Raw genomic sequence first — 13,876 nt, forward strand, 5'->3', positions numbered from 1 at the left:
CTTTCAGATAATAAAACATGCGTACAGTGAAAGCGACATACGTTGTTTCCATATATATTAACTCATGCTGAAGTATTGAGAATACAACTGCATGCTATACTTGATTTAATTTCAAGGAAAAAGTATGACTACTGCATCACTTTTACCTATATCTCTTCATTTTTTTAAAAGTCATTCTCAAGTAAACAGAACAAAGAAGAGAAAAATCAGCAAGAAAAAATTTAAGCAATCAGCACAAGTACTGTGCCAGTCAGTGGGCCTGACGTTTCAATCCTACCAGGATCTTCTAATTCAGAGGCTGAAACCAAAAACATTATATAGTAGCTTGTTGGCATCGCCCTTCATTCATATTAAAAACAACGTAAGAAATAGATCACATGTTGGTGCGTTTCGTAATGAGGGGAAATCCTACACGTTACCTGTATATGTACATACTGTAAATATGTACTCATGGTTACGTACAGCTTTGTATACTTTGTACACTACACCCCGGTGGCCGCGGCCTCGCTTGCTTTTTACCTCACGCACGTATGGCAGGCTAGCTAGAGTACAATGTGTACACATTACTATACTATGCATATTTGCTCATTTATGTTGCTGCAATGTACATGTGTGCTATATACCCTGGGCTTACCCTACCGTATATATCTCTGGAAATAATTATGGAATCTTTTTTCACTACCAGAGAATTCCGGCAACCTAACATGATTGAAAGTAGATAAAAGTGGAAATAATTACTACTCTGAACTTTGTATTCTCAAAGATGTTTCCGAAAGGATCGTAATAAACCATGCTCATGATATCAATATTTTAAATGTTAAAATGACATTTTAATAGGCCCTCGCTGTAGGTCACGGGAAATTTGAGCTGTGCAAGTGCCTGTTCCACGCTGATTGGTTATGAATTGATTACCATTACCAAAATATGGGTGAATACTGTACTTGGCACAGAAGTTAGCGCCATTTCCCATCTAAGCAAACTTCATTTGCAAATTTCAAAACAGGAGTCAGTACCCCCACGAACCCCCCCCCCCCCAGGACTTGGATCACACTACCGCCCAAATTCGCCCGGCACTCAAATATCCATGAGCAAATCTCTCTCTGCAAACACTCAATCCAACATAAGAATGACTAAGCAAAAACTATTACAATAGTAGTAGTAGTGTGGGTATCCAGTCAAAACGTCCCTTTACCAAAACGTCCCCGCTTTTTTAAGACCAAAACGTCCCCGCTTTTTACCAAAACGTCCCCGCAGTCAAAACGTCCCCGTGAGTCAAAACGTCCCCGGGTATGAGGGCGAAAACATTTTTGAGTATAATTTTCTGAGATAAAGATAATATAAACAGAAAAGGGAATGCAAGAGGGCTGTAGGGTAATAGGATTTTTTTAAACACGAGTTGGTTTCTGAATGAATATATACGATATTGAGGGAAGGGAATACATTTTTTTTTTTACGTACAAGTTACTTTTGAAATATGCGAGACGGGCTGGATGAAAGTGATATATATTTTCCTACAGCACATACGTTTATTTTTTTTTCTCGTATAGTATACGCATCCAAATTCTTTATTAATTCCTCTTGTATAATATTTTTTGTTTTCCTTAATTCACTGAAAAAACATATAGCGTATACTTTTTCATATCAAATATAATTAAACGATATAGTCCTTCATGATTTATTTAGCGCCTGTAATCCAACTTGCATGCTGATAACTTGGCCAAATTATAACTTAAAATTAATATATATTCACAACTGTGAATGAATGTGATAGACGGGGACGTTTTGACTTACGGGGACGTTTTGACCAACGGGGACGTTTTGACCAAAAGCGGGGACGTTTCGGTACGGGGACGTTTTGGTAAAGGGACGTTTTGACTGGTAAGCGTAGTGTGATCAATACAGTATTGTCATACAGTGTGTGCAAACATGCATTCAAACCAACTGTAAGAATGACTTAACAAACTAGGTAGCGTGCTCTGACAGTATCGTCATATAGAACTTAAAAGATAAAGTGAGCAGTTTATGCAGCAGTAATTAAAAGGCCTATAATGACTCAGCAGTAAAAAAGCAAAGTTAGGATGAATTTTTATTTTTAAGATAAAGTATCAAAAACTGTGCACTACTTTGGTATACTTTAACCCTGGTCAACACATGGTTTGTGCCAAGTGCAGGTCTAACTAAAGTTTGTTGACAAGAAGGGAAAGCACTAATAGAAGTACTTTTTTCACAAGAATGAAATGTACTCTGAAAATCACAGTAACCGTTCAGATGTGCTGCATTTTAGTACTTAAAAGTCTTAAGTCAATATTGCCACTTGAAAGAAAGCATACCCTTTTAAGGCTGACTTAAGTTACAGTTACAAAACACGTCCCTGTTAGCCACATAAGTAAATCTTATATCTGACATATTATTGTATAGGCCTACACGTACCTCAAAATAATGTAATAAATGCACCATTTATACAACATATCACATAGATGTATACATCCATTGCACTGCCACAATCTTCTAGAAATTGTAACTTTGACATAATCAAGACCTAATTGCAAATATTGATGTGTGCAGTGTGTTTGTTAATTATAAATTTGTCTTAATCCATATTACATAGGCATTGGACCTAGACTGTTACTAAATCATAAACGTTAAGAATTTGTAAAAAAAAATCCCGGAACTTACCCAATTCAAATCGTCAAACTGTATGTTGTAACGTTAGAGTTGGACGTAGACTGTTTCTAGGGCAGATTCAACTGGTGATTGAGAGGACTAGGCAGGCCTAGGCGAGTTCAGTAAATTTGCTTATTCAAAATAAAGAAAGGTATTTCTAAAGCCTTGGATAAATCGGAAACCGAAAAAATAACGATGATTTATTTGCGAAGGTATTCCTCTGTTCGTCTCCAACACAGAAAGAAGCGCCGTTTTTAAGACCAGGCAAGAACCAATGCCAAGAACCGGTAACAAAAGGAACTCAAAGCGGATACCATGTGCAACGCAAGGGGCATATAATGATCTCTTATTGTGAATCATGAATGGAATTTTTACGTACAACGACTATAGCGTGCGTTCCTCAATTACTACTACGGTATTTGATATCATCTACCATGCATGAAAACACAGCACATAATAAGGAAAACGAGTTTCCAAATTTGTAGTAATGAATAGTCATATCTATTTCAGCCAATTAGATGCAAGGTAAAATTTTCCACCGCGAATCAGGCCAGTAGTAAATAATGAGGGACAAAAGTATGCAAAACATTGTAGTGCGGATTTGTTTGTTATGTCAGGGACTTGTTATGGCAGGGAGATGTTTTGTAACAACTCATGGTACATCCCAAGGTTACCACATATCTTTAACTTCCACAAGATCACTTGCAACCGGCTCCGGCCACATGGTCCTTGGCCCTACTTATGATTAACAGATCCCTTTTACAATAATGAGGAGTATACGATTATTTATTCTCCTAACCTGCTAAGAAGGCATGCAATATAGTAATTTTGAAACAGACTCAGCATCTGAATATTCTCACAACTGACATTTTTGTGTGTGTCAATTGCCTCATTCATATTCCAGAGAAGACTATTGACCGAATGAACTGGGCATCCGTCATTAATTTTGCTCACACCCCTACACGGGGAAATGTGTCACATGTCTAATTCTGTTTTGTGCCTTTTTTCTTATTCATATGAAAGTTTATTAGCGTCCAAAGTCATGAAAAATCATTAGAGCAACTTTCAGCATGAAAATATGGTATTTAGCAATTCTTTTCAGAAGGCCATTACTTCTAACCCGCTTCGGTTATGGGGCTCAACATTTCATTACGTTCTTTATGTCTATACAGCAACATTTTGAGGGAAAATCATCAAAATCAGACATTATTACCTGTAAACTTTTCTGGCAATTTGTTGATTTGGCATAGAATGACCCTATAACTTGCTTGGCCCCACGGGCTTACATTCAGTTGAGCTAAACATGATGCCATTCAAATTTAAAGGCGTCGGGACTGGCGCATACTTGTTTAAGGCACCCGAGACTACAGTTTTTCTAGTTTATTTTCATTTAGGCCGATTAAATATTCATTTATTCAGTCGGTCACTCACTTACTCGCAAGCTCGCCCGCCCAGCCACCAAGGGCGGCGGAACCGGGGGGGCACAGGGGGCACGTGCCCCCCCACTTTTCCTCAGGTTAAAAATGTGCCCTTTTTCTACATAAAAATTTCTAAATAAATAAAGAGTTTACAAAGCGAAACCCACGTCGAATGAAATATTTCGGGAAGTTTTAAATGTTTACTACCACAGGCGTAGGAGCCCAATTTGATTTTTTTTTGGGGGGGTGGGGGGGGCTGTAACGACTTGCCCGAAAAATATTACCAAAATTTTTCGCGCGCTACGCGCGCGTTCAATATGTGTGCACATCATATAGGCATGCGTTGGTTATTACATCGCATGCCAAAAACATACAATCATTTGCCGTGTTATAACCCTTCCAAATTGGTTATAATTATTGGGAAAGTCGTTACAATAATAATGATCATAATAATATCAGTTTAACCATTCAAAAACACATAGAAAATTATTTTTCTTTCAGTATTTTGACATATTTCATTTGCTTTCATGCATGTATCGATCGCGTGTGCAGGGACTTGGACTTTATAATGATTTTCCAATTTCCCAATTTGCACATTAGATATTGCAGTGCTAGTATGCATTGTTTACTTGAGGGGGGGGGGGGGGTGGCGTTGATGGAGTGATGTGTATACGCAAATAAGATAATACAGTAAGAGTTATAAAGGGTACTAAATATCAGGCTGCATCAGTCCAATCGAATTTCTGCAAAGTGCCCTTCGACGTTGGTGCCCCCCCAGATTAAAAGTGCTTCCGCCGCCCTTGCCAGCCACTGCATGGTTCACTTGCCTATTTGTTTACATATTTCTTTGTTTAGGTATTATTACCACGTGATTTCGTACATACCTGTTCGTGTGTACTCCTAGTTTGATTGTGTGTACGAGTTTGTGTATACATAGGTTCACACAAACAGGATAAGTCTATATTTATATATACACAAACCAAACGAAGGTTTTTAGTGTAACGGCGTTCCATACAAATGTGTCACTTTCTTGTGTTCTGATTGCAAGGAAGTACTGAAACATCTACCGGCATATTGAAAATATATTCTAATTAACAAATGTTACTAACCATTCTATGCATGGTAACCACCCCGTGGTGTAATATTATTTACGTTTATTCTTACAATGTCGATAAAAATGCAGTATGATTATCATTGTTTTGTTTTGTGAGTGTTTTGCGTCACATTAATTCTGAACATTATGTGATAGGCCTATAGTACCTACTGTATTACGCTGTAATGAGTAGACGTCACCGATCTAAAAGAGTGGTTCACCAAAAACAAACTAAAACTCGATTATTCTAAAACAGAAGAGCTTCTAATTAGTTATCGATACGACACTTTACCTGCACCCATCACTGACATTCATATTGAATCATCATTTTCCTTTTCATAAAACTCAATGATTCGGCTAAGAGCATAGGCGTTGTTTTCGATACTACATATTCGCTCAACCGTCATATTTTTAACACGGGCGGTTTTAAAAATCCCTTTCCTTCGCAAAATGGCTCACCGATCCCTAAATGGGTTAGTAACTGTGGTGTTTTCCGAAGCCACAATAAATAACTTTGAACACTTAATCGGTAGATGGTTTTCAGTTTTTATTCACAGGTTTTACAGGGTTATGGTAACATGAGACATCTAATATGAGTCAGGGGTCAATGTAATGACAGACGTTGAACATGAGTCGTTTTCTATAACTAATCTACTACAGAAACCTTTTTTCAATATGGAAGTTGGAAACGGTTATGGACTTTGAGGTGTTCAGCAAAAGATGGCTGCTAAGTTTGCATGTGAACATAATTATGGAGTACTGTGATAAATATTCTGGCTAATATCTCCAATTAAACATGGTACACGCAACAACAACAACAAAGAAGGTAAGTTAAAGGATTACATTGTTCACATTAATAAGATAAATATTAATAAAAACTGGCAACATTATATACTTGGGAAATTTGATACCCGTACAATTTGCTTTATTATCTGAAGTAATATTACACTAATAATGTGGATGCAGAATTTCCGTACATCGAAAATTAAAGAATTTGTCATAAATGGATGCCCTAAAGCAGATGGTTATATGTTTTCAACATTATTCTCACGCCATCCTGGGTGGACGAAGTATTATACTAGAGTTATCAAGCTGGACCTACATTTCAAAGAAGGGATAGGCTTACCCCAACCCAAACCTATCTTTTTCAAAATAAGTAAGAGGATTCAAGTTTTTGGCCTTTACTGCATGCATCTAATTCTCCTTCGAACACTATAGCTCGAGGTCACTGCCTTCTTCTCATAGCAGAAGGTTGTGAACGAATGGCATGATTTGCCTGAGTCAAATTTCCCTTTCTAAAAGTATCAATGGTTTTTCTAGAAACTCCTTTGACGGTTCTTATATTATGCATTGCATCAGGATTTGAGGTTTAATGTGTTCAGCATTTTTCCCTGAAAGGGTGGGTCTTCGATGGGGACGAGTTTTTGTCCTTCCTACTCCATTCCCCCACAAACGAAAAGAAACGAGGCTCACTTCAACATGCAAGGTCATTTAATATCTCTTCTGTGACTTTGAATGCAGTATATATGTGTTTGAATTCAATGAACGCCGTGTTGGTCTTTAATTTATACTCCGATGGATACCATCTTCCTGTCGTATTCATCAGTATCCAAACTCGTCAACATAAAACGAGCTACGTCTTCCCTGGGTATTATATTTGTACTTCCAGGTACGTGCAGTCGATCAACTTCAACCATAAGAGGTTTACCTGAAATAGACAAGATACGATACAAAGAAAGTCTTTGTTATTTTATTTAAAATATTTTGTAAGATTTTGTGACTTACAACCAAAAGATACGTCAGGAGATCTCATATGTGTCAAGGGAAGTATTTGGGATTTAACATCTGAAGAATGTTTGATTATATTTTATTAGATTTGTGGGAAAAAATGTAATTATTTTTCCTCCAGGTTAAAGAATTATCGACACGTACGATGAGGAATTCACATGGAAGGCTGTATTGTGACGGACAAAATCCGACTAAATGAAGACATGTTGACCATGTCTATTTAGAGAGTTTCCCATATGTGTCAAGGGAAGTATTTGGGATTTAACATCTGAAGAATGTTTGATTATATTTTATTAGATTTGTGGAAAAAAAATGTAATTATTTTTCCTCCAGGTTAAAGAATTATCGACACGTATGATGAGGAATTCACATGGAAGGCTGTATTGTGACGGACAAAATCCGACTAAATGAAGACATGTTGACCATGTCTATTTTAGAGAGTACTAAATTTTGAATAGGCGTAAATATCTGACGATATACAGGGAGGGGAGGGGAGGGGAGGGGAGGGGAGGGGAGGGGAGGGGAGGGGAGGGGAGGGGAGGGGAGGGGAGGGGAGGGGAGGGGAGGGGAGGGGAGGGGAGGGGAGGGGAGGGGAGGGGAGGGGAGGGGAGGGGAGGGGAGGGGAGGGGAGGGGAGGGGAGGGGAGGGGAGGGGAGGGGAGGGGAGGGGAGGGGAGGGGAGGGGAGGGGAGGGGAGGGGAGGGGAGGGGAGGGGAGGGGAGGGGAGGGGAGGGGAGGGGAGGGGAGGGGAGGGGAGGGGAGGGGAGGGGAGGGGAGGGGAGGGGAGGGGAGGGGAGGGGAGGGGAGGGGAGGGGAGGGGAGGGGAGGGGAGGGGAGGGGATGAGACGATGAGGAGGCGTCGTTACCATACTTCTCATGGTCATTGTACATATACAAAACCGATCCTATATATGTCGGCTATGTCCTGTTCAAAACGGTGGTGCCGTTTTTAAATCTGCCACTATAGAAGAGATTTTCCAATCACATACCGTATATAAATAGATATTATGGTTACCTTCACTTGGTCTTTTGGATAATTCGGGCGGTCTCACGATAGTGAAGTTGATATCAGGGCAAGAGTCGTTCAGGTATGTCTCCATTATGGCCATATCAGCTAAAGCGTTTCTCAATATAGTTGGCTTCAGTATCCATTCCAATATGAATGGACCTCGGTCACGTGGGTTGTCTGTCAATAAGGGAACATTGTTGAACTTAATGAGCCTGTACGTCATTGTATTATATCGCAAGCAGCCTTCCCGTACGCAGGGGCAAGAGTCTGGCGGGTGCGTACCTACCGTCACCACACCCCATGCACCCCCTTAGTAATCAATGGTCTATATTTTCCTGGATTGATAATAATCTTTCGTGCAGTACAGAGCTGTTAATATAGTAACCACGTACCATATACAAAGCAAATTTATAAGGTTGCACAATAAAACATTATTTTTGTCATCAAACTACCTTGATCTTTACAACAACAGACGCCGGTATTCAATAAAAAAATAATAATAATAATAATAAAGCTTTTCATCGTCATAGAAAAATCCTGCGTATTTATACGGGCCTGTGCCAGTATAGCCAATTATTATGCACAAATTATTCGCATTGAATCGCATTCAGATTAATTTGCGAATATGTACCATACGTGCTTCGTATTTAGTAATTGAGAGAGCAAGAAAACTCAACTCATTTGCTTTGCTATTCCCTTTAATATATTTTCTTAAATTTAGAACGGCACTCTTCCCGTTATTACCCTCATTAATTGGGGTTGAATGTTGGCTAGAAATAAACCATGTGTGCATTTCTTTCCGGCGACATGTAACCATGTTACGTATGTTTACCTGTTGTGCACCAAGATGTAATAGCTAGTAGTCGCGAGACGCCAGCCTTTTTCATCGCTTCTGTGATAGACTTGATCGAATCCGAGTAAATAGTAGTACGATAGGTGCGTGTTCCAATACAAGACAAGACTGCATCACACCCTTGGAAATATTCGGTCAGAAATTCCACCGAGAGGACATTCCCCTCAACTGCCTGATGTCCAAAATCAACGACAAATGAATAAATAATAAACACATAATAGACATATATTTTAGGCCTAGTAAGTATGCAGAAAATACCGACTGCTGTGAAACGTTATACAGCATCGTCAAATTTGTGCAATATAATATCAAATGTAAATAACATGCAATCTGCATATGGGATGGTGTTCCTGATTTGTGTGAAGAAAATAAATTGTAATGATGTAGCTAAAGGAATGTATAGTTTGAAAAAAATCTTCTTGGTAATTAAAATAAAGTCTTAAGCTTGCCCGACTAATTCTGTATTACTAATGTAAAAGCCTGTATGATATGTACATTAACATGTTGAGCGCGCGCGAAAAATTTGGTTATATTTTTCGGGCAAGTCGTTACAGGCTCCCCCCCCCCACCCCCCAAGTCAAATTGGGCTCTTACGCCGATGATCGGATGGTTTGGTTTTCTGTTTTATTTACATTTCAGGGAATTGCCAGATCTGGGCCTATTTGTGAGTAATTCGCTCATTACCAGGGAAGAGAAAGGAATTACCCGGAACCATTATTTTTCGAGTTTAGCCTATACCATTATCACAACAGGGACGATGAAAGGTAGATATGAATATGAAAGTTTTGCAAATGAACAGTAACACAGGCTGTACAGAAACCTTCGTGCACAGTGTTAGATTAACACACCTCACGGCCCCTAGATCCGGGCCGGATGTTCATGCACGGCAAGTAAATAGTTGTTCGTATAAGAGCTGATTAAACAAACAACGTTTTTGTCTTTCATCTGTGTTTCAGATAGTATTATGCAGGGTGATACAAATTACATATGAATACCTTTAAATGTTCATGTTGAATTGGGAAATTCTCTGTACTTCTCATTATGGCGGTGACCTCATAACTTTTGTCTAAAGCCTGTTGAATCAGGCTCAATCCGGTCCTGGCAGTGGCGCCAATTACCACCAACTTCATCTTTGATTTGAACTTTAAGACTGTATCGCAAGACTAAACCAGGCTGAAAAAAATACAAGAGTAAATCCTCCGTTTTTAACAACGTTTTTTGTGTGCTTTGTGTGAAAATCGCTATATATATATATATATATATATATATATATATATATATATATATATATATAAGAATACAAATATGTTCCAATTCCGGAGGCTTCGTGTTGGTCGATATATGAACTCGACTTAGCGCCGCCAGATGGTATAATTGGAGGATGGTATTTCGGATGGCAAGAATGCAACGCAAATGAATACGGTATTCGTTGTGAATCATCCTATATAGCCTACATCTTGCACACGGCCTCGTTACAATGCAGATGCGACTTTATTCTGTATATAATATGATTGCATTCATCATTCAGCTCTGTACGTAAAATACCATGCCAGTACATAATATGCTTGTACCAGTGCAGTACAATGCAGTGCAGTGGTGTATGTTCCGCTCCTCTTAATTCGTACAATTCTGTACAGAAACTCGCATAGGCTATATATGGCTATATGTATATTACTCCGCATATATGTCACCTTAGTTTCGATAAGAAGAACTTATGTGTGTGTGCCATACAGGAGCGGGTGACTGATAATAATGCGTGAAACAGAAACAGAAAGAGGGAACTCACTTTTAAGAGATGATATGTTGGTCTATATGCAGCCTTAGCAACCGAGCAACTTACGACCGCCCGCGATATACGATCAGAACGTGTGTATAGTGTGTGCCTATACCTCTTGTATACCAGGGTACACTGTTTGTCCCCAGTTTACTCAGTTACTTGATTTCCACTGTTGCCTGTAGAACCTACAGATTTTACAAACAGAGAATAAAACTCTACAAAAGTCCAAGTGATTGTTCATTGAGTCCGGTCCAGCAGTCGAAAGGTTGACAACCATATTCCGGTTTTAAAATCGTTTATGATTAACTTCAGTTGAAATTAATCGGAAGTTTAAACATAGGACGCATATGATATTGCATCCCTAATTACCGATGAATAAATATTGTTCCTATTTATTGTTAAATGCCACGGAAAGTATATATAGTCACACCATTAAACTAATTCACGAACCTAAAGGGTATAGGTTACTTAAATAACACCTACAGTATGCGTTTATAGCTGCTCCAAGTAGGCCCCACGGAATATACTATAACAGTGCATGTTTATTTCACAATTTACAACACCGTCCCTGAGTGTCGGGGGCGTACGTGGCACCAAATATTTTTGCAGCAAGTTCAAACCGGATTTGATTTTTACGTAGTCCATATGCTTCCACAGACGACATGAGCATATATTGAACATGAGTGAAAATTTATTTCTTAGCAGTATGCAGCTCTTCTTGAATGACCTCTGATCTTTATCTAGAAATGTAAGGTCAATCGTAGTAGTACAGTAAGTTGCACACAATATAGGCCAACCCTCTCGATATTTAATTCCCAACTATTGTATATTCTTGTGAAGATTGGACGTGAGCCACCGCACACGTACACATCCACCCCCCTCCCCTTGCCGCGCCCCTGCTCACATATGTATAGGCTCCTTTTAACTTTGCCAACCGCCTTGTGCATGGCGCGCCATTTATACCAAAACAAAAACTGCAAAATAACTTTCAATATTTACGTGCGTACGGTTCTATAGGATTTGTGTAACTTCAGTTACCGTAGGTAGGCCTATATACAACGTGTTTCAGGGACGTAGCCAGAAATTTGATGTGGAGGGGAGAGCAGAATTTTAAAATGGGCACTTCTCACAAAGGGAGCATTATTACACTTAACGGAGCGCCATGATGTACAAAGACTTTGTTTGCCCAAAATGCCTCCAACGTATAGTTGCAGGAAATAAACAATAACAAGAGTACTATATTACGTAGCAGACGAACTTTCAGGGGAAAGATTAAGAAGGATCGCTTAGCTTCCTTCAACCTGAAAAGGGGGGTTTAATTGATATATCCTGCTTTTAGTAAAATTTTAATTTTCGGGGTAATCAAAGGGTGGGGGAACGATCGCTTCTATTCCCCCACCCCTTCTGGCTACGTCCCTGACGTGTATTTGACATCTTCTAGTATACTTTTACACGTGTACAGTTATCACCAAGAGTATACTGAGAAGTAAATAAAAAGATAATGCCTGAGTATTGAAGGTAATCTAGTGAAGCAGCGGATCCGCACGTACTCAATATACCGGAACTACTTTAATTTAACAACTAACTTTTTGCGTACGAGTACATTTTTACAAGGTTCCTTTTCTTTCTACATTCCGTTAAATGAACGTGCAATGCATTACGTCTGAAGAAATACTGCACTTTAAACAATATATCTCCCCGCCCATGGACAAATAGTACTGCAGAAAAAAAGGGGGGGGGGGAAGAAGAAGAATAGAAATTGGCCTGCATTCTCATCTTAGGAAACGTACCGCCAGCAATACTCATTGTCTATATAGTATCTTCACCTTCCCGAGACCGTCAGTACATACACATATAGAAGATCTCAACCATCACCATGTGATAGCTGATAGTTTGAACTAGAATGCCTGCAGCCGTAGCTATCAAAAACACGATCGTTTAGATATAGAACTAGACGGGGGGGGGGGGGGGCAAGTTTAGCATATATACTGAACCTCAATTAACCCTTCCGACGACTCGTTCGGAGAAATATTCACATTTCACTAAAGAATATCCAAAAGCAATGATGATATGTGAAAAATGTGCCCAACGAATCGCCTCATTAGGTCGTCATGCAGGTTAACCTTTCGAGCAGGTGTACATCACAGAACTATATAAGCAACATATGTGGTGTATGTGATATGGTATATACGTGATCTCATCTCATGCACGAGCACATAGTTTATCTGATTAAAAGTCGCATCAAATACTCGCCTATTATTGCCGATAGCACAGGATATTTTATATTAATGCAGGCCAAAGAGAAGAAAAGAAAGAAGTTTTTGACGTTCTTAGGATGTATGCAAGTCGTCTATGTGATGTCCCTTCTGCGCATCCGTACAATATTGATCACAATTGTGTCGAATAAAGTCTGACTGTATGAACTTGTATCCTGCAAAAAGCATTTGAAATGATAACCATTGAGAACGAGTTTCAACTTTGCCCGAACTTTCTAGTTAGATGACTTTCTAAGAACATTCTAAGAAACAGATGTGCGATAGTAGAAAGCTATAAAGTACTCTAGCGCCAACAACAGACCGGGAAAAAATAAGGGCGCACTTTTGTTTTATTATAAAAAGGCGTGCAACCTTGCCGGAATCACAAGCTGCCGTGGCTATAATCGGATGTCATATAAATCTTTTTATCTGAATCTCCCAATGCTCAGATATTTAAATATTATCCTATTCTGTCTGATATATGAATATCTACACTCTCAGATTGATAAATATCGCCTAACGTTATCTTGATATCTAGAGCAGGCACGTTACCCAGGAATTCTGAGTTTTGGCAACAACCGGTAACGGAGGGGCACTACCAACAATTTGAAGTCGTGGTGTAGCTGTTACTGATATCAGCACTACAATCCTTAGGTTTCAGGTATAAACTTCACAGGAACCAGGTTCTTGAGCTAAGTCTTCCGTAGATTTGATAGTTTTGGTTTGCGAATATGGATTATTTCTGTTCTGCAAATGGTCAGTCGAGACAAATTCATTCACCATAGCTGCACTGCAGTGATGATCAATGGGGACCTCCACCTCCCTCAGTATTTGAAAAAAGTTGTCCGAGGTACACTCTCGTCCGTGGGACGTTAAGAGGCGGTCCCGTAAGCTTGGTGTCGATATCTCGATGTCTGTTAATTATATTCCTTTCTGCGACTTACTAATATGTATGCACTTTCTATCATATTACTCAATTTCAATTTGGTCACTGGACGCTCGCCGGAAACAGCTTGTTGC

General features: G+C 39.3%; 2 protein-coding genes across 2 annotated transcripts in view; both read right to left on the reverse strand.

Annotated features, from left to right (window-relative positions):
* LOC139962899 (organic cation transporter protein-like) overlaps positions 1-3,087 on the reverse strand; it is a 55,576-nt gene extending 52,489 nt beyond the window's left edge. Inside the window, exon 1 of the mRNA XM_071963290.1 lies at positions 2,677-3,087. The gene's annotated coding sequence lies outside the window, so the exon portion shown is untranslated. The remainder of the gene's footprint in view (positions 1-2,676) is intronic.
* Positions 3,088-5,705: 2,618 nt separating this feature from the next.
* Positions 5,706-10,895, reverse strand: LOC139962900 (flavin reductase (NADPH)-like). Its single transcript, XM_071963291.1, has 5 exons — positions 10,611-10,895; positions 9,820-9,997; positions 8,804-8,996; positions 7,978-8,148; positions 5,706-6,883 (listed from the first exon to the last, which is right to left on the reverse strand). The coding sequence occupies exons 2-5, from the start codon at positions 9,952-9,954 to the stop codon at positions 6,741-6,743; spliced, it is 642 nt and encodes a 213-aa protein (XP_071819392.1). The 5' UTR covers positions 9,955-9,997; positions 10,611-10,895; the 3' UTR covers positions 5,706-6,740.
* Positions 10,896-13,876: the final 2,981 nt, after the last annotated feature.

The sequence above is a fragment of the Apostichopus japonicus genome, chromosome 21, assembly GCF_037975245.1.
Source record: "Apostichopus japonicus isolate 1M-3 chromosome 21, ASM3797524v1, whole genome shotgun sequence".
NCBI lineage: Eukaryota > Metazoa > Echinodermata > Holothuroidea > Aspidochirotida > Stichopodidae > Apostichopus > Apostichopus japonicus.